Source organism: Theropithecus gelada, chromosome 13, assembly GCF_003255815.1.
Source record: "Theropithecus gelada isolate Dixy chromosome 13, Tgel_1.0, whole genome shotgun sequence".
NCBI lineage: Eukaryota > Metazoa > Chordata > Mammalia > Primates > Cercopithecidae > Theropithecus > Theropithecus gelada.
Window position 1 is genome coordinate 8,136,072 of NC_037681.1, and position 21,755 is coordinate 8,157,826.

The 21,755-nt window shown below is 38.3% G+C and overlaps 2 protein-coding genes across 12 annotated transcripts in view; both read right to left on the reverse strand.

The window, feature by feature from the left end:
* CCDC138 (coiled-coil domain containing 138) overlaps positions 1–8,906 on the reverse strand; it is a 92,625-nt gene extending 83,719 nt beyond the window's left edge. For 5 of the 11 annotated variants that reach the window (XR_003115260.1, XM_025353834.1, XM_025353832.1 and 2 more), the window contains exons 1-5: positions 8,741–8,906; positions 7,569–7,626; positions 6,997–7,111; positions 4,152–4,279; positions 1,521–1,702 (exon numbers count right to left, since the gene is read on the reverse strand). Coding sequence is in view for 8 of the 11 variants with exons in the window: in XM_025353834.1 (XP_025209619.1) it covers positions 1,521–1,702; positions 4,152–4,279; positions 6,997–7,111; positions 7,569–7,626; positions 8,741–8,833 (576 nt within the window). In the remaining 3 variants the exon portion in view is untranslated. Of the gene's footprint in view, positions 1–1,520; positions 1,703–4,151; positions 4,280–6,996; positions 7,117–7,568; positions 7,627–8,713 lie in introns of all 11 variants that reach the window. The other 6 variants (XM_025353835.1, XM_025353830.1, XM_025353837.1 and 3 more) reach the window with 5 other exon arrangements.
* A 2,572-nt stretch (positions 8,907–11,478) lies between these two features.
* Positions 11,479–21,755, reverse strand: part of LOC112636969 (E3 SUMO-protein ligase RanBP2) — a 74,411-nt gene continuing 64,134 nt past the window's right edge. The window contains exons 24-29 of the mRNA XM_025405796.1: positions 19,580–19,784; positions 18,289–18,390; positions 14,123–14,283; positions 13,152–13,425; positions 12,705–13,030; positions 11,479–11,988 (exon numbers count right to left, since the gene is read on the reverse strand). Of these exons, the coding sequence (XP_025261581.1) occupies positions 11,683–11,988; positions 12,705–13,030; positions 13,152–13,425; positions 14,123–14,283; positions 18,289–18,390; positions 19,580–19,784 (1,374 nt within the window). The 3' untranslated portion in view covers positions 11,479–11,682. The remainder of the gene's footprint in view (positions 11,989–12,704; positions 13,031–13,151; positions 13,426–14,122; positions 14,284–18,288; positions 18,391–19,579; positions 19,785–21,755) is intronic.

Sequence of the window (21,755 nt, forward strand, 5' to 3'; positions counted from 1 at the left end):
TATTTTGGTTATTATGAACACAGTTGCAATGAACATGGGAGTGCAGGTATCTCTTCGATACACTGTTTTCTTTTTTGGGGGATATACCCAGCGATGGGATTGCTGGATCATACAGTAGTTCTATTTACAGTTTAAGGAACCTCCAAAGTGTTTTCCACTGTGGCTGTACTTACAAAGTAAATTTTAAAGTCAGATTAAACTATAGACTGATTAAACCAGTTAATCCACTGTACTTCATTTTTTTCTTATTAAACATCTTTATGTTTGCTACAAATGACAGATATATCCTTGCAATCTTGCCTATTCTTTTTTATCCTATAAAGTGTTATATCAAAGGAATCTTCCTAAAACCTGACTTTTTACTCTGACACTCCTTTCCCTAAAAACTTGTAAAATACCTAGCCTGAGTTTTCATTATTTTCTTTCCTCCAGACAGGCGAATAAATGCACAATTGGACAATCACTGCTTTTCAGAACACCTCTCATTTCCAATTCCTTATACCTGGAATGACCTTCCCACTATTATCTTTCTCAGTCAAAGACCAGACTAAGTCTCTCCCTAAACTTTTCCTGGTGATTTTAGGCTAAAATAATCTTTTTCTAAAATGCTATGGTAATTACAATCTGAATTATTTTGACAAAACAAGATACTGGTTTTAAAGAAATGCTTAACTAGTTCATGTGTTTCCAGTGGGAAGGATTTCAAATAGATACTGTGCATTACATACACTTTTGCTTCCTTCTCTACTTCTCATGGATGCTTAATATACAAATTATACTCTTTAGGCTGGGCGCAGTGGCTCACGCCTGTAATCCCAGCACTCTGGGAGGCCAAGCGGGGGCAGATCACCTGACATCAGGAGTTCAAGACCAGCCTAGCCAACATGGTAAAACCCCAACTCTACTAGAAATACAAAAAATTGGCTGGACGGGGTGGCATGCACCTGTAATCCCAGCTACTCAGGAGGCTGAGGCAGGAGAATCACTGGAACCCAGGAGGCAGAGGTTGCAGTGAGCCAAGATCGCACCACTGCACTCCAGCCTGGATGACAGAACAAGACACCATTGCAAAAAAAAAAAAAAAAAAAAAGGAAATACACTTTAGAAACAAAAAAACCCCAAAGGCAGATGTAAGAAAATGTTAAGAGTTCAATTTTGATGAGAGTTGACAACAGGACTCTTCATATATAAGTACTTAAAACAATAAAGCTAGAGCATCTACTTCAAAAAGCATACTTTGTCAGATTTTATTGCTGAAGTAAGGATGGGAAGGGAATCAAATAAAATACAAGACAGTCTAAAACACACACCTACAAATAAAAACGCCACTGTCTCTATTTTATCTCAGCCACCGTATTTTTCCCTTCCTTAGTCCCTATAATTTGAGTTTGTCCCCTTTCTGTCCTTGTCTTGACAAACTTATCTAAAGTAATTAAAATGAAATATATTCAAATTTTGTAAGTGCTTGGTTCTTAGAACACAAGTATTTCTGAATTCTCAATTCAGTATTTAGTTCTTACCTGCAGTTTCAGATGTATCTGAAATAGTTCGTCATATATCTGACTGATCTGACGTGGAAGTAAACTCCGCTTGTCTGATGCTTTAGATTTTGGAGAGCTGACAAGTTTCAAAGGAGAGTCACCTGCATCACTATAACACTCAGTCTGAGGTCTCGATGAGGTCGTACTAGTTGGCAGGGCAACTGCAAAGAAAATAACATTTGCATTATAAACTTTATTAACTCATTGTTTCAAATATTTTCAGAGTAACCTTTAGGAAGAGATGCTTTAAATACAAATTATAACATTAACAAGTTTCAAGAGAGACAAAGAATAATATAGTAAGTATGGTAAAGTGGTAACATCAGAAAATGTGGGTGAAGGGTATACAGGAATTGACTGCACTATTTTTGCAACTTTTCTGTTAAGTCTGAAATGATTTCAAAATAAAATACTTTAAAGGACATAAAAAGACACTAATTGCCAAGAAATGGAAAGTAACCTCAGAAACCCCTAATCATGTTCCCCTCTCTCCCCTAAACCAAATTTATCACTAACACAAATGAATGTTAAATGCTGCTTTACTTTGCTGTTTAATCTCCACTACTTACATTTTAAAAGTCCTTGCTTTGCCTGCTTTTATATGTAATTATATTAACATAATTTCTATAACCTCTTCCTTTAAACAGGTTCACAAATCTTCACTGTATACCCTATTTTGCAAACACTGCATACAGTGTCCTCCTACAGGTGGAAATTTGAGCTGCTTTGGTTATACAGATGCTACACAGTCTTGTACATGGCTTCTGGTGCACAAGTTTAAGAGTTTCCTGAGGGTAGGCAAGTAGTAGCAAAATTGCTAGATCACAGGGTATATATGCAGTTTCAACTTTACTAGTGATTGCAAATTGTTTTCCAAAGTGGTTGTATTAATTTACTCTCCCAACAGCGTAGGTAAGTGAGTTCCTCTTGCTTGATATTCTTGCTAACACTGTACTGTCAGAATTTATTTTCTGCTAACAATTAAGAGTATAAAATGCCCTCGCTCAGTGGTTGCTTTTTTTGTCTTTTTTTGTTTTTTGAGACGGAGTCTCGCTCTGTCGCCCAGGCTGGAGTGCAGTGGCGCTATCTCGGCTCACTGCAAGCTCTGCCTCCCGGGTTCATGTCATTCTCCTGCCTCAGTCTCCCAAGCAGCTGGGACTACAGGTGCCCACCACCATGCCCAGCTAATTTTTTTGTATTTTATTTAGTAGAGACGGGGTTTCACCGTGTTAGCCAGGATAGTCTCGATCTCCTGACCTCGTGATCCATCCGCCTCGGCCTCCCAAAGTGCTGGGATTATAGGCACAAGCCACCACGCCTGGCCTTTTTTTTTTTTTTTTTTTTGAGAGAGTCCCACTATGTCGCCCAGACTAGAGTGCAGTGCCACAATCTCAGCTCACTGCAACCCCTGCCTCCCGAGTTCAAGTGATTCTCCTGCCTCAGGCTCCCAAGTAGCTGGGACTACAGGCGCCCGCCACCACGTCTGGCTAATTTTTTGTATTTTTAATAGAGACGGGGTTTTACCATGTTAGCCAGGATAGTCTCGATCTCCTGACCTCATGATCCGCCCATCTCAGCCTCCCAAAGTGCTGGGATTAAAGGCGTGAGCCACCACGTCTGGCAGCCGTTCAGTGGTTTTAACTTGCGCTAGACTCACGGAAGCCCCAGCTTTAAAAGGGGAGGGTGAGTGTCTTCCATTATACTTCAGTATGAACAGACAATGGAGAAGCAAAAATAAAACATAGTATGAATTTTTTTAAATGAAAAGCTTCACTTCAGTCAGTTCAGCAAATGCCCTAAAAGTGAAAGGCACATTCACAGAGCTCTACTTGCCTGTTTAGGTTCCCGACTCACCAATCCCTGGCCTGAACATTTCCTAATTTTGTCTACTTTCAAGTATGAGGTTGGTGCAAAAGTCATTGCGGTTTTTACCATTACTTTTAATGGAGCACAAACAACATTTTCTTTATACCTTATCCCATGTTTTCCACTGGGAAAATCGACCATATAGCAGGAAACACAAGTCCAGACAGAATTATTTTTCATCTTCCTCAAATGCTGAGAATAATGAGACAAAGGAAAACGAAGGAGAAGGAAAAGAGGAAAATGAATGTTGTTGTGTGTAGACCATAATCCTGGCACCGCTATTATCCGTAATATCAACAGGGCAACTCGGAGTCGTGTAGCCCAGAGGGTGAAGGATGCCATTTGCGGTTGTCCAGTCCTTGAAATCCTGCCACAACTATGAAATGCAGCCAGATACACAGAAAACTGCTGGTAGGTCAGTGCCCAGAAAGCCCTACTTTACATAATCTGGAGTATTTTCTCAAAATATTGTAGTCAAATACTATCACAGTCATTTACTCAGTTATTAATTTATTTGGATAAATTTTGAGGGTACAGGAATATTACTGAAAAATAATGAAGTTTAATTTCCTCTGCTCCTTTAATTTAATAATAAGCACAGTAACTATCTCCTGGCTTATAGAAGTTCAGAACACAGAAATATGCAGACTCTTGGGGGCCAGTGTTATTACCAGGAGGAAAGCTTCATGTACTCTATTTGACAAAGTTACTACTTAATTGATTGTTCTAAAATATTTATTTTACCTTTTTCTATTTCTTTAAAAGATTGCTTGGTTATTTTGGAGGTACTAACTCTATAATCATTTTCAATTAACTCTTCTTCTGTTTCCTGTTTCTTCAAATCATGGAAAGAATCCAGTTCATCATCTAGGCTTTAAAACAACAATTGTATCACAGCAATCTAGAAGTTTACTACAGCATTTTAAAAAGATAAAACTGCTTTTCAAACATTAACAGCATAACAACTGAGAAAAAATGCAAAAGCATTTTTTAAACTGCAAAATGTAAACATGTAAAAAGGAAAAATGTAAAAAGTAACAGTCACGGATCATTGATAACCCACTACAAGATATTTTTCTACACATTAAATAGACAATTTAAAATGACATGTACCTACCTGTGGTATACTCTACAGCTGAGGAACACTTTATTTTGACTCCCAATAATCTGTTGTTATTTATAAGGTAGTTTTAGCCAAAACAATGAATGTTTAACGTAAGAAAACTAAACCTAAAGAAGTCAAATAACTGATGGGTGACATAACAAGTAGAAAGTGGAGCAGAACTAGAATCCCAGGTGTTCTCTCCAAAAAGACAATCTGAGTTGAAATTTCTAGAATAGTATTGTTCAAAAGCAATATAACACAAGTCATATAGATAATTTAAAATGTTCTAGTAGCACATTAAAAAACAAATTTTAAAAATACTATTTAATATAGTATATCTAAAAGTTTATCATTTCAACATGTAATCAGTGTTAAAAATTATTAAGCTACAACAGGCATGGTGGCTCATGCCTGTGATCTCAGCACTTTGGGAGGCTGAAGTGGGAGTATCTCTTGAGTCCAGGAGTTCAAGTTCAGCCTGGACAACACAGTGAGATTCCGTCTCTACAAAAAAAAATAAATTAAATAAAATAAATTAGCCAGGAGTAGTGGTACACATATGTAATCCCGGCTACTCAGGAGGCTGAGATGAAAGGATCATTTGAGCACAGGAGTTGGAGGCTACAGTGAGTTACAATTATGCCACTGCACTCACAGCCTGGGCAACAGAGCATGACCCCGCCCCCTGCAAATCCACATACACACACACACAAAATTAAGATATTTTACATTATTTTATCCATGCTTATTTATTTTTTGAGAGGGGGTCTCGCTCTGTCACCCAGGTTGTAGTGCAGTGGCACGATCTTGGCTCACTGCAACCTCCGCCTCCCGGCTCCAAGCAATTCTCCTGTCTCAGCCTCCCGAGGAGCTGGGACTACAGGCACCCGCCACCATGCCCTGCTAATTTTTGTTATCTATGCTAAGTCTTAGAAAGCCCGTGTGTATATGACAGTTACAGCGTTTGTCAATTCAGACCAGCCCCATTTCAAGTACTCAATAGATACATGCGGCCTGTTGCTACTGTGCTGCACAGCATAGTTTCAGACCAGATCACAACTAGGGGTCCAATGTTATGAAAATCTTCATAGTCCAAAACCTTTAGATTATAGTTCAGAATTATACCCAGGTCATTATTTTAAAAATGATAAAACTCAGTTAAAAAGAAAATAATTTCCATGAATTTATTACCTTAAAAGCAATTTTCACTTTCCTTACCCTACATTCAACATAGCTCATGTCTAAATCCTAAATCTAGATCAACTAGATTTTGTGAGTGCAAAATGAAACAGTAATAACAATAATGATAACAGCTAACATTTGAGTACTTATTATTTACCCAGAACTGTTCAGTGTATTACACAGATTTAACTTATTTAAGAAGAGAAACAGAAAACTGTATTAAAAAAAAGTCAAGCTCCCAAATACTACTTATGTTAGTAACATACAGATAATACTTTAGGTATAATTATTTTTTCTCTCCACGATTATCTCAACATTTCATTTTATATACATATACATCTTTATTTCAAAATGCTTACTCCTTCTTGATACCCATAGCATTTCTTTCTGCCACATATTTTTGGCATTAAATAATATCCAACTTAGATCTTTATTTTACCTTAGCTTCCACTGTTTTTTGTACTTTTTCCCCATAGTAAATAGTATCTTCCTTACAGAATGGCAACTTCTTTTAATCCAGCACTGTAGTTCCCATCTCCCCAGACTGCCTTCTTCAATCTCTCTCTTAACCACCTAAATACAATGTGTACCACACTACCAGACACACCAGAGATAGTAAAATGCTGCTGCCTAACAAAACTTGTATGGCAGTTTTTTTTGTAGTTCCTTTTTTTTTTTTCTTTCTTCAGGACAGAGTTTTGCTCTTGTCAACCAGGCTGGAGTGCAATGGCGCAATCTCAGCTCACTGCAACTTCCACCTCCTGGGTTCAAGTGATTCTCCTGCCTCAGCCTCTCAAGTAGCTGAGATTCCAGACGCACACCACCATGCCCGGCTAATTTTTCTATTTTTAGTAGAAACGGGGTTTCACCATGTTGGCCAGAGTGGTCTCGAACTCCTGACCTCAGGTGAACCACCCGCCTCGGCCTCCCAAAGTGCTGGGATTACAGGTATGAGCCACCGCACCCAGTCCATAGTTCCTTTTCTAAACATTTTTATTTAAAGAAAGGGAGCAGAGTCTGCATTTGGGTCCCGGATGAATAACCATAAAAATATTTTTTCATCTTTTACATTATATAAATAATTTTCCATTATGCTACACTAAACATAATGCTAGGTCTATGCTTTTATTACAGAGATCCTCAGTAAAAATTAGTAAGTGACTCGCTTCAACTATTTAGCAGGCTCCAGACTGCTTTATACTTGTTCTCAGGAAAGAGCAAAAATGTAACTTGCCCTTTTCGCTTTCTCAGTTTCTTGAGATACTGAGGGGGTAGCAACAGTAAAGTTTCAGGGTACTTTACCAATTCACATTTACGCGCTTGAATAAGCTGCACAATGGTGTTCTACAATGCTTGCTTTCATCAGAATATTTTAATGATGAACCAACTTTATCTCCAGAGTAGATATCCAAATCACCTGTCAACGACAAATAAACCACGAAAGATTACCAGAACAATATATCACAAAATATCTGGCACTGGCCACAAGTCTAAATAATATTAGTTTTAAAATCTTCTCTCTCAAATTTTTTTTTACTTTTCTGAGACTGAGTTTCGCTCCTGTTGCCCAAGCTGGAGTGCAGGGGCGCCATCTCAGCTCAGCGCAACCTCCGCCTCCCAGGTTCAACCGATTCTCCTGCCTCAGCCTTCCCAGCAGCTGGGATTACAGGCGCCCGCCACCAAGCTCGGCTAATTTTTTGTATTTTTAGTAGAGACGGGATTTCACCGTGTTGGCCTGGCTGGTCTCGAACTCCTGACCTCAGGCGATTCGCCTGTCTCGGCCTCCCAAAGTGCTGGGATTACAGACGTGAGCCACCGCGCCCGGCCTCAAATTAAACTTTTGAAACCCCCAAATATACAAAATACTGGCTTACCTGGGGAGGTTAGAGTTCTTCTCTTACATTTAGACTGATCAAAATTTGAAAAATCATACTAAAAAAGAGAAAAGATATTTAATTTGCATCCTAAGACTCAATTTACTATCTCAAAATATTTCCCTACAAATTATGTATTAATTACAAAGGTTAGAGCGGAGAAATCCTGTAGACACCATCTCAACCAAGTGATCAAAGTTAATATCATCAATAATGTGACAAACCAACATCATGTGCCTCCCCACAGCAGATCACACATCACTCATCTCATGCTCCTGCCAAAAATGCATAATCAATCTAACGAAGAGGCATCCATAAGATAAATCTAAATGGAGGAACATTCCAATAAATAATTCTTACACTTTTCAAAAAAACCAATCTTACAGAAAACAAAGGCTGTGAACCTGATCCAGGTTAAAGGCAACAAAAAGCACAATCAAATGCAATCAATGCTCGTTCTTGGATTGGATGTGCACTAGGAAAAAATTTTTCCTATAAAAGGCATTATCGAGATAATTGTTGAAATTTCATATGAACTCAAGATTACCAAATATATCAATTGTAAATTTCCTGAAAATATTACTGTGGTTATTAAAAGAGAACGTCCTTATGCTTAGGAAAAGCACACAAGTTATTTCTATCTAGAGGTAAAGGGGCATGATGCCTGCAAATTACCCTCAAATAGTTCAAAGGGAAAAAACGCGTGTAGGGAAAGAAGGCGAGAAAACGAATGGTAAAGCAAATGTGGCAAAATATTAATTTGTGAATGCAAGTGAGGGTACAAGGGAATTATTGGTACTACGGCAACAACTTTTGAGTAAGTCTGAAATTATTTCGAAATAAGCCGCTTTTAAAAAGCAATTCAGCTGTTTTCTCAACTCCACTCACATCACTGCAAAAATAAAAAAGCTGAATAATACTTTCTCTAACATCACACCATGCCCCGTATACCATGAACACAGAGGCATAGGTGAAGGGGCGACCCTGCGCCCCTGCACCGCAACGCCCGCCCCTCCCGCCCGCTTCCACGAGGCCCGAGCCACAGCCACCGCGGGAGTGCCGGGGCCGGGACCAGAGCCGCTGCGCGCCCCCAGGCCGGCTGGGCGGAGCACTGGGTGAGCTGCTCCGCAGCAGCAGAAGCCCACCCGCGGACCTCGGAGCGGCGGCTTCACCTCGTCCGGGCAGCTGCCCCCGAGTCCGTAGCGGCTTTTGAGACGCTCCACTACTAAATCCTGCCCCGGAGGCTTGACGACCCTCGGCTCCATAGTACGCCGCAACCGCAGCGGTCTCCCCGGGAACCGCGTTCATCAAACCCGCGGCGCAACGCGGCCGCGGTGCGTCACGACGTGCAAGGCCCCGCCCCCAGAGGCACGCAGGGCCGCAGGGAAGGGGCGGGGCAGAACTGGAGAACCCGGAGAAAGCAGCCAGGCTTGACCCTGCGTCCTCCAGGTCTCTCGTGCTATGGCTGCAGACCTCATAACTTGAGTAGTATTGCATCTCCCCGCGCTAGTGCCGCCCCGGCCGCCTGGGTACCACGGGTGGAGGAGCACCGAGGCCCCACACCTGCCTGCAGCGCTCCGCTTCAGCTCCATTTAACCTGTAAGTTTAGTGTGCGTTTGCGCTCACCATAGACCTGTCGCTCCATCAGAAGTGGCCTTTCCTAACTGCCATATAAAAGAAAAACCAAGACTATATCTGAGCCAGGAGTGGTGGTGCGCGTGTAATCCTGGCTGCTTAGGGAGCCTGGGAGTTACATCTACTCTGGGTAACATAACAAGACTCTCATCTCCTAAAAGAAAAAAAAAAAAAAGGAAAGCTGAGCATAGAAATTGCAGATTACCTCACTTTTCCTGTGTTCCATATGGGGTATAACCAGGTATTTAAAAGAATAATTAGAATGTAAGCTCCTTGAAAACAAACTTTTGTTTTTTGAAAAGAAAAAAGCTTTTGCCAGTACCCACAACAGTGCTAGCCATAGTATACATCAACCTGAAAACCTGTTAAACAAAACTGAGGGGAACTGTACAACCACTTCATTTCTCATTCATACAATTACAGTGGTGTAATATTTTACTTTTCTAAGTTGTGACTGTCAGCTGCATCTCTGGACTAATAACTCCTAAAGTTTCTGGATTAAAGTTCCCAAATGCCCAAGTTTTATAAAATCTATATACTTAGCAGTTATTATCTGAAAATTACTTAAGCCATACTTTTTGCCATAAAGTACCACTTAAGATGTACAAATAATGAATTACTTTATTCTATCTTTAAGCAGATTTCAATGAGACAATATAAAATCCAGTTTAAAAGGAAAGATACATATCATTGTGGGTTTAGACCACATCAGTGATTAAATAACAAAATCAAAGTCCTTTCCTGAAATGTGACACAAAGACTTTCTCATAAATGCCACAAGCCACTGTTAAGCATCTTTGGAATACTAATACTAGAAAAGTCAGTTTACATGTCATTTTGTCAAATTTTTGGTCAAAGTTTAAAGCTTTTTAATTTGTAACTTTAATGCTTTAGGAAAGCATAGAAATCTGTAAAAAGTCTCTTAAAACGCACTTGCATTGTTAAGAATTTATTCTAAAATCATGACGAAGGCATCAGCTGTCTCAGCTGAAAAGTTACAACACACTTTACATCAGTTTATATTACATAGATTTCCAAATAAGCCAATTTGAAATATTTAGTGTAAACATATGTAATCCATGGTTCTTGAGTAGGTTTATTTCAGGTATCTGGCTTTGTGGCTGAGTGGAATGGTGATGGTATACCATCACTCATTACTCGCACAACATCCCTCCCCTCTTTTGAACAGTTACTTGCTTTAGGATACCCAATTTCCAAATCCCCATATAACAGGGAATAAACCTGTCTTTCCTCACTAAATAAAATGAGGTAATTTCACCAGAAAGAATGTGTTCTTTGGGTGGAAGAGAGTCAGTATTCATAATTGCAATATACAGAATTTTGTGTTCTACCTGGATTCTTTGTAGTTCCATATCGAGTAGGCCAATAAGAACATCCTCTTTTCTTTAGCCATTTGCCTAACATTTGATACAAGCCATTTCCAAATACATTTTCAGTGTATATCAAACTTGAGAAACTAGCTCTGGAAGTTAGGCGGCAGTTTGAATTTACTGCCTCTGAATTGTCTTCCTTTAGAATAACCAGAAGCACAAGTAATGAATTTTTTGAATGTCAGTGGCTCTTATGAATTGTCATTTTATTTCTGCTACAAAATTTACCAGAAAAGGGTACTGCAACAATCCTGTATAAAGCAAATCTTTAACCAAATAACATGGCATAGACTTTCTAAAAATATTCATACTTTATCACAGTAACTACAAGGAAAAATTCAATTTCTATCATCAGAACCAAGCTGCAGTTTCTGAGGTAGTAGAGACAGATGACAGAAAAGTTTAAAACAAAACCCCTAAAGGAAATAGTCAACTTGTTTAAAATGTAAAAATTAATTGAATACCTATGAAAGAGCACAGGAAGCTAGATATTTTAAGGAAGGAAGGTACACTACTTACAAAGTTAACTTGTAACCACACAGGAGGTGTAAAGATTCTAGAGAAGAGCACTTTGGTTAACTCTGTACGTTCTGTGGCTCTACCCATTCATAAATGAGTCTCTATGCATAAATGAGTACACCAATAGTTAAGACTACCAAATATATTTCAAATCTAAAGTAAAATTATCCAAGTTGTGGTCCCTTTATTCAAATGGTAAGTATATCCATGCAGGAAGTCCAAATATCTTAAAAGGAATTAAAATTAAATTGCATATATCATATTCCTTCAATAGTTTGAGAAGGTCTATTGCTTTTAACAACATTAGTATTATTCCATTTTAATACAAATATGTCAGGAGTACATAAACACAAGTACACCTGAAATACACCAGTGTTTAAACTTTTATTTCACACCATGCAAAGTCAATTATAACATATTAAAAAGTGACAACAGCTATAAGCTGCAATTTTACATCTGTACATCAGAAACGTCCATTTTCAAAAGCTGAACATAATTATCAAATTGTAATAACTAAGCTTCAATTCAACTGCTTATACAGATAAAATTTTCTATGAAACACAATGATTTTATATCTGTCCACATTCTGTGATAGTTATTCTTCGACAAACAGACCCTTTGGGAGAACCAAATGATTCAATTTTTTTCACAGTATCCATGCCATCCTTAACAAACCCAAATACTACATGCTTAAAGTCCAAATGTTCTGCTTTTTTCAGTGTTATAAAAAATTGAGAATTATTGGTATTCTGGCCTCGATTGGCCATGGATAGTAAACCAGGACCAGTATGTTTCACATCAAAATTTTCATCTTCAAATTTATCTCCATAAATGGACTGTCCGCCTGTTCCATCATGTTTGGTGATATCTCCTCCCTGAAAAAAAATGTATAACGAAAGTTTAAAAAATTTTTTCAATTAATAGGAATCCTGAGTAAAATACTAAAATACACACACAACTCATCGCTACAGGATAAATCCTAAAGCCCAGCTTTCCTGAGTATACTTTGAAACCTAAGAAATTCATATTGTTGGAAAGAAGATGAAAAATGAAAAGGTTTTTCCCATCCCTTAGTCTCTATCTACTAGGTCTCAAGTACTGAAAAATTTAATTTTTTTTTTTTTTTTAGACAGGCTGTCTCACTCTGTCGCCCAGGATGGAGTGCAGTGACGCAAACCTAGCTCACTGCAGCCTTGGCTTCCTGGATGCTCCCACCTCAGCCACCATGTAGCTGGGACCACAGACGGACACCATCACGCCTAATTTCTGTATTTTTTGTCCAGATGAGATTTTTGCCACATTGCCCAGGCTGGTCTCAAATTCTGGGGCTCAAGCAATCTGCCTGCCTTGGCCTCCTAAAGTGCTGGAATTACAGGTGTGAGTCATTGTGCCCAGCCTAAATTATTTTAGCGTGAAAGTTTTAGGCAGGAGCAGGGAATGGGTAGTGATGCCATGTGATTCCATGTGTGGAAAACCTAAAGAAATCTTAAACAAAACTACAGGATGAGGTCCAGGAAAAACACCCAAATTTCCCACTGGTGTGGTGCACTCTTTAAGACCTCAATTGCGGTATGTACTTAATAATACCTACTTGGCAAACAAAATCCGGAATTACTCTGTGAAAAATGGAATTCTTGAAACCAAAGCCTTTCTCTCCAGTGCATAGTGCTCTGAAGTTCTCAGCAGTCCGAGGAACAATGTTCGAAAATAACTCCATAGTTATCCGTCCTAGAGGTTCACCGTCCGCACAAACATCAAAAAACACCACAGGATTGGTCTCCTTTGATAATTCTGCTACATGTCCTTTCTGGAGCTGCAATAAATTCTGCTGACATTCTTCAAATGTTTTCTTGAAACAATCAGCTACTTCTTTAGTTTTAAATCTCACTGCAAGCTGTTCTACTTTTGCTTCTCCATCTATTAAGGAGGGAAAGGGGAAGGAGTGACCTTAGTGTTAAAATAACTGTTATAAGTTGTTTTGTTATAGATTTTAGAAAAGTCCAAAAAATGGAAAGTACATTTGAATGTAAAAACTCACCAGCATAATCTGAGGCAGTCCAAACTAAAGCATTATTTGAAACATTTAAGGGCTTTAATTCCATTGTTTTAGTAATAACGTGGTTTGCACACACTTTAAAAACCTGGTCTCTTCTCATAAGGATCCGGTAATAGTTCTTCATTGTATGCCAAAGAATCTTTATATCTCCAACACCACGTTCCTTCCACTGACTGACATCCCGATCCCATCTATAAAGTTTGGCTCTCTCTTTAAACAAAATTTCTTCATCTTCTTCTCCAGATTTTACTTCTACCTATAATAGGAGATGAAATACTCTATAAGCTGCTGCTTATAATAAATTCCATGACAAATTTCAAAGATCCAAATTCTTTTAAGGCATTTTCTTTGTGATGACAAAGAGAATTTGTTAATATAATAATTGGTTATATATCTTAGGGCTAGGAATACATCTGATGTGGCTGAGGGAGTAAAGACCTGATTTGTCATTAAATATTTTCTTTTATATAGTATTCATTTTCCCTTTGGAAATTAAGTGCTTTTCTTTATAGGAACAGAGGTTTCAAAAGTGTCTGCTACTGAAGAGAAATATATAAGATACTGAGGTTAAAAATGACAAAATAATTTTCCTAGAACAATGTTCTTGTCCAAAAAACACAGATTAATGTTTATTGAAAGGACTTTCGTGAGTATGAGGTTAATTTTTCCCCAGAATCATGTTATAAAAACAAACATGATATTCTAGAAACATACGAAAAAATTATTTCTTCCCAACAATTACATATAGAATTTACAAACCAATATTTATGTAAAAACTGCAAAAAGATAATTTATACTTAAAGGCTAGACATCTAATAAATAGAGCTTCCATTTCAAACTGTAAACATTCTTAAATGCCAACAATGATACCCTGAGAGATCAAGCCAGGGTAAGTTTTAAACTTAAAAATGAAAAATAAGTTATTAGTAAAAGTTTAATCCCTTAACATTTACCTCTGGTAGTGACACTATTGGTTCAAAATGGATATCTTCATTATGAACTACTTCTTCATCACTACCATCTTCATCTTCACCAACTTTACCAATTGACTGGGTTCCGACTGACTGTGTTCCAAACACAGCCGCTCCAGTATTTGCCCATTGGAAATTTTTATCTGATGAATAAATCAAGATATTTAAACACTGGTATCTATTTTTTACATTTTTCATCCCCCTCTTATTTTATCAATCCTTCTAATTCCCGATGATGTAATATGTACATCAATTTTAAATGTTTAAAACTATATTATTCTAGTAAATTCCTCACGCCTGTAATCCCAGCACTTTGGGAGGCCAAGGTCACCTGAGGTCAGGGGTTCCAGACCAAACCATAGCCAACATGGTGAAACCCTATCTCTTCTAGTAATACAAAAATTAGGCTGGGCGCAGTGGCTTATGCCTGTAATCCCAGCACTTTGGGAGGCGAAGGTGAGCGGATTGCCTGAAGTCAGGAGTTCGAAACCAATCTGACCAACATGGAGAAACCCCATCTCTACTAAAAATACAAAATTAGCTGGGCATGGTGGCACATGCCTGTAATCCCAGCTACTCGGGAGGCTGAGGCAGGAGAATCACTTGAACCCAGGACGCAGAGGTTGCAGTGAGCCGAGATGGCGCCACTGTACTCTAGCCTGGGCGGTAAGAGGGAAACTCCGTCTCAAAAAAAAAAAAAAGCCAGGCGTGGTGGTATGCGCCTGTGGTCCTAGTTACTTGGGAGGCTGAAGCAGAAGAATCGCTTGAACCTGAGAGGTGGAGGTTGCAGTGAGCCGAGATCGCCCCACTGCAGTCCAGCCTAGGCAACAGAGCAAGATTCTGTCTTAAAAAAAAAAAAAAAAAGGTTAGCGGTGTGTGGTTGTGGGTGACTGTAATCCCAGCTACTCAGGAGGGCTGGGGCAGAAGAATCGCTTGAACTTGAGAGGCAGAGGTTGCAGTGATCCAATATCACCCCACTGTACTCCAGCCTAGGCAACAGCAAGACTCTGTCTTACAAAAAAAAAAAAAATTAGCCGGGCGTGGTGGTGGGTGCCTGTAATCCCAGCTACTCAGGAGGCTAAGGCAGGAGAATCACTTGAACTTTGGTGGCAGAGGTTGCAATGAGCAGAGATCATGCCATTGTATTCCAGCCTGGGTGACAGAGCAAGACTGTCACCAAAAAAAAAAAAAAAAAAAAAAAAAAACCTTCATACTGGGAGTACAGAATACATTTGTTATTGTTTATGCTTAGAGATACAAAGATAACACTGTCACTGCCTTGGATAAACTTCGTAATACTAAACTACACAAGGACTTCCAGTAAAGAAGTTAAGTTCTTTACCTACTTCTAAAATTTCAAGTATTCACCTTGACATTTTGTAAACTTAGCTCAGCAGGCCAAACCTGCTACTTCCAAATTAGCCACAATAGCCTAAACATGTTTATAATTTCTGCATCTCTACTTCTTCCTGAAGAAGCTAGTGTAGATTTCTTGGCTGGGCTGGTGGATAGCAGCCTTAGGAGAACCTCACTGACTTCAACTGCCCAAAGGGTATTAGACTGTTAAACATCCTACTTCTGTGTGGGGGAACAATGATGGTCTCTCTCTTGCATACCTGCAAGAAGGTGAGAACTAGAAACTTCTCCATCCCACACCTCAATTTAGATGACCAAGTCCCCACTATCTTAGAGGAAAGAAACACCTCTCAACTTTTCATCACTTGCTGAATCACTGTCTTAAAGAACCCTACACCTTCTGCTAAAAACTCTTAAGAAAGAAAAAATGTCACAGGGTCCATAACTCAGTATCTTAAAGAACACAATAAAAAACTCTCTTTAAGAAGGATTTAATGGAGGGGGAAAAAAACGTTTTTAAAGACGAGAGAGGGAGGGCCAGGTGTGGTGGCTCAACACCTGTAATCCCAGCACTTCAGGAGGCCGAGGCGGGCTGATCACTTGAGGTCAGGAGTTCGAGATGAGCCTGGCCAACATGGCGAAACCCCATCTCTACTAAAAATACTAAAAGAATTAGCAGGGTGTTGCAGCACACACCTATAATCCCAGCTACTCAGGAGGCTGAGGCAGGAGAATCACTTCATCCTAGCAAGCAGAGGTTGCAGTAAGCTGAGATCTGCGCTACTGCACTCCAGCCTGGGTAACAGAGTGATCGTCTCAAAAAAAAAAAAAGAGACAAAGACAAAAATTCTTAAGGACATAAAACAATTGTATTGCAAAGGAATGATCCGAGAACAAAAATCACAGGTTGCATGGGGACTTCCTGAGACCAGTAACCACTGATCTGGATGAGATACCAACTTAGGGGCTCAAAAATAACTGTTCAGGGCCAGGTGCAGTGGCTCATGCCTACAATCCCAGCACTTTGCAGGGCCAAGGTGGGAGGACTGCTTGAGCCCAGGAGTTTGAGACCAGCCTGGGCAACATAGTGAGACCTCTGTCTCTACAAAAAATGCAAAAATTAGCTAGGCATGGTGGTACACACCTGTGGTCCCCGCTACTTGGCAGGCTGAGGTGAAAGGATTGCTGAAGGGCCCAGGAGGTCAAGGCAGCAGTGAGCTGTGTTCATGCCACTGCACTCCAGCCTGGGCAACAGAGTGAAATCCTGTCTCAAAAACAAAAAAACACAAAATTGTTCAACTTTTTTGTTGAAAGCAAAAATTTAAAAAATAACCCCAAGGGACATGTGGCAGAAGAATTCAAAATTCTTTCAAAATAGTGGTTCTCTGCCCTGGGAATACATTAGAATCAACCATTTGTAAAAATATGTATAATATATCAGTATCTGGGTCTCACAGGTCATAAGGGGGTCTACAGTGATGTTACTGTAAGTGAATAACTAATTCAGCAAGCTTTGAGACATTAGAGAAAATAAGATTGAATCTCTAAATTATCTGGAAATTAACAAAAATATAAAGATTCCCTATGAAAACCTATGGATACAAACAAAACTGACTGCAGGGCATTTACAGTTTCAAATACTATTTTTAACAAGCACAATCTAAATTAACTAAAGCGTTCAATACACAAGAGCTTGGTGAATAATCTCACTAAAAATGACAAGTGGTAGTGAGAAGTGAATGTCAATGCATAAGGCTTATTTAGGCATGGTTTTCCTCCTGATATGTGAGTATTTTCTACTTTACACTTTAGTGTCCAATATTGACATAATACTTCAAAAAGGCTACACTGATTAACAAGAAGCCTATCTATTTTTATTTGGGATTTTTTTGTGTAAGTGTACCTACTATATTGCTTATTTGCTGACACACTACCCTTTGATTTCAGGCTATTTAATAAATTAAAACAAAAATAAATAACATCAGTGAAGCCCACGAATTCCAACATAACATCACATCTGAAGGTAATTTCTAAAAGTTTTATGTGTTTCTACAGGTGGCAGGAGCTGTGAAAAAAGTGCAAATATGGAGGAGGAAAGAACAGAATTCTGAACTGCATTAATCATTTAAGCATATATCCTCAATAAAATGTATTCCATAAATCAAACACCTTGTACTAGAACTATTTAAGTGGTGCTATAAAGAACAATGTGAAAGATATTACAAGAATGAGAAAATACAATGAATGGTCTTATACTGGTAAACCCGATACAATCAGGGAAATGGATTATTTTCTAGAAATGTTACCAAAATGGATTAAAAATAGAAACTCCACTAAAGAAGATGGGCAAGCACACCAATTATAAATTTAGCACAATAAATTAGCACAACCCTAATACTGAAATCCAAAGATAGTACAGAAAACTACAAAATCATATCCTTAAAAAGTAATAAACTCACAAATCCTGAAATATTAACAAATCAAATCTGAAAGTATAGTTAAAAGAATAATGACCAAAGTCAGAGTCATTCCAAAGCTCGAAAATGGTTCTGCATTTCAGAATGGGGAGGACTATCAGCATGGCTTACATAAAATTTAGAGAAAATTCTTATGATTATGTTGATGTCAAATAATAATAAAATGTAGAAGCCCTTCATTATTAAAACACTAAACAAACTGGGGTGTAAGGGAAGAAACTTCTAATTTAGTTACATACTGCAACAAAAAACTAGTTTTTCAGTTGTGCTTGATTCTGTAACAATGTCATTAAAAGTCTCTCCTCTTCATCTTACCTTTAGAACCAAAAGCAAAATCTCCAGAATTACTGGAAGCCAAGTCTGCAAATGAGAGCCCTGTGCTACTTCCAAATCCAAATGAAACTATTTTGCTTTCCCCTGGCAAAAGAAAAAACAATTTACTATTTCATTTGTGCTGAATATCAAAGCTTTACCCAGGACCTAGAGAGAACAGTAGAGCCTTGTATACTCTGGGATGAGGGGAGTTATTTAAATTCTGACAAGTTACAAAATACATCCAATTCTGAGCTGCTTCAGTATTACTAATTTTACAGGTGCTATTCACAAAGAATACTACAATACTACACCAAATGCAAATGCATGCCAAAACTTATTTTTTATAAATGAGATGTAGTGCTATCTATATTACACCAGATAATAAACTACCATTTCTGCTCTATGGAGCCTACTATACTCCAAAGCAAGCATTCAATCAAAGGCAGGGTTTTAGGAAACATCTGTATAAAAACTTTTTGTGTTCTGTACTATAAGCTCATAAAAACCAAATGTCTCATTTACACTTCGTCATAAGGACTTTTGGGGTCTTCTCTTAATTCTGCTGATGTGAAGCTGCATGATCTCTGAAAGCCCCATGCCTTATTTTCCTCATATGAAAATATATGAGGCTTTAGGTATGAAGTCATCCTCTTCTTTTAGCACATTAAGACTCTCAAATGCCTATAAATGTAGTATTTGTGACACTGAAGGCTATTTCTTTTTTTAAAAGTAGGTAATATACACAAAGCAATACAACTTAAACTTCCCACTTCCATCCCCGAAATCGAAATGAAAAAGAGAGACAGCAATACCAAATATGTTACTGTAACTGAATAATTAATTTAGCAAGCTTTGAAACTATTAAAGAAACATTAAATAGTACCATAAAAGTTTCTTAAATCCCTATTATATTTCTACAATTTCTTCATAATTAAAACACTTTGAATATGCTTGAGTGATAATATAATTCAAACAATATTTAAATGAAAACGCTATCACAAAGGAAATTACATGTAACAACACTCTTGTCTTTTAAACTTAGGAAAATAGGTCAGAGTCATAATGCTTTGTATTCCCTAATAACCACAACTCTATCAATAAAAACATATTTGTTGGCAAGACAATACAATTTTTCTGATTATTATTACTACTACTACTAAGATGCCCCTTTATATACACATCAAAATTTGTTTAAAGGGAGTTTTCAGGATCTGCCTTTAAAAGTCTATTTTCTCAAATATAAATAAGGTGTCCCTTATGTAATACATGATAAACATATATCAAGTTTTACCTTGGCTTGTAGAATCTGTATCAAGTTCCTTTCTAGTTGACAAATCTACAGGTTTGTCCATAGTTTCAGAGGAAACAGATGGTGAACTAATGGATTTGGTAGTAGAATCAGGTTCTTCAGATTTACAGAAAGAAGGTACCATCACTTCAGTCCCACCTGTATATACACTGTCAGTTGTGCTAGTTATTTCTTCTGTCTGAGATTTCTGCAAAGAGGAAGTCACAAAACACTATGCCACTTAAATGCTAAATTACAAAAATGACTATATAATCTATTTCAAAGGGAACTGAGAACTTGGGCTTCTGGAGAAGACAGAATAAACACACTTTACCCTATCTCTCCCCAAAACCTACAACTAGATGCCTAGACTGAAACATACAGAGCACCTCTAAGAAGCCTTGGAAAGGTGGATAAAAACAGGAAGAAAAAGGATCTTGGGACCAGAGAGATAATCTGGAGGTTAAGATCCACGTGGAGTTTTTCTGCCACTCCTATAACCCAGCCTGCGTGCTACAGCAGCCAGAAAAAACTGGAACTGCCAATGGCACAATGTCAACAAAACAAGAGACTCTACTTTCTTCTCAAGTACACATGAGACATTCACCAAGACAGACCTCACAACATTTATGAGAACTGAAATTATTCAAAATGTTTTCATAAACCATAAAGGAATTAAACTAGAAATCAGTAAGAGAAAGATATACGGAAGGAAAATCACCAAATATTTGGAAATGGCACAGTAGCATCTAATGTACAGATCACAAAGAATGTCTCAAGGAAAATAAGAAAATATTTCGAACTGCATGAAAGAGAAAATACCACATATTAAAACTTGCCAGTTGCAGATAGGAAGTGCTTAGAAGGAAACTTATAGTATTAAATACTTATACTAGAAATAAAGAATGATCTTAAATTCGTAATTTAAGCTTTTTTAAATTAAGAAACTAGGCCGGGCACAGGGGCTCACGCCTGTAATCCCAGCACTTCGGGAGGCCAGGGCAGGAGGATCATTTGAAGTCAGGAGTTCGAGATCAGCCTGACCAACATGGTGAAACCCCGTCTCTACTAAAAATACAAAAATTAGCCACGCCTATAATCCCAGCTACTCAGGTGGCTGAGACACGAGAATTGCTTGAACCCAGGAAGCGGAGGTTGCAGTGAACTGAGATCATGCCACTGCACTCCAGCCTGGGAGACAGAGCAAGACTCTGTCTCAAAAGCAAAAAAAAAAAAAAAAAAGAAAAGAAAAGAAACTAGACAAAAGAGCAAAATAAACCCGAGGCAAGAAGGAAAGAAGGAAATAATAAAGAAGAGAAATAAATAGTATTTTTTAAAACTTAAGAAAACTCCAGACATGGTTTCATTGGTGAAAACAGCTCAACATTTAAAGGGAAAATGGCACCAAGTCAAAACACTCTCTTCCAGGAAACAGCAATACAGAAAATGCTTCTCAATTCATTTTATGACACCAGTATTACCATTTTTTTAAGAGGTGGTTTCACTATGTTGTTGTTCAGGCTGGAGAGCAGTGGCTATACACAGGCACAATCTCAGCACATTGCAGCCTGGAACTCCTGGACTCCCAAGCAATCCTCCTACTCCTCAGCCTCCCAAATAGCTGGGACTACACACACACATCACTGAGCCCAACCAGCATTACTCTTACATGGAAAACAAAGACAGTTTCAGAAAACTACAAGTATCCTGATAAATATAAACCCAAAAATTTATAACAAGATTTATGCAAATTGAACGCAACCACATATCAAAATTATACCCTGACCAAGTGAAGTTTACCCTGGAATGCAAAGTTAATTTTCTGAACATTTGAAAATGCAATGTCATTCACAGATTTAATAAAAAGAATCACGATTGTATCAATAGTTAAAATTTTTGACAAAAAGGTAAAAACGTTAGGTGATGATGTGTCAGTGTAGATTCATCAACTGTAACAAATGTATAAGCTTTTCTTTCCATAGAAATTTTAGAATTCACTTATGTATATCCATAAAGAATTCCTGGCCGGGCACGGTGGCTCACACCTGTAATCCCAGCACTTTGGGAGGCCGAGGCGGGTGGATCACAAGGTCAAGAGATCAAGACCATCCTGGTCAACATGGTGAAACCCTGTCTCTACTTAAAAAATACAAAAATTAGCTGGGCATGGTGGCGCGTT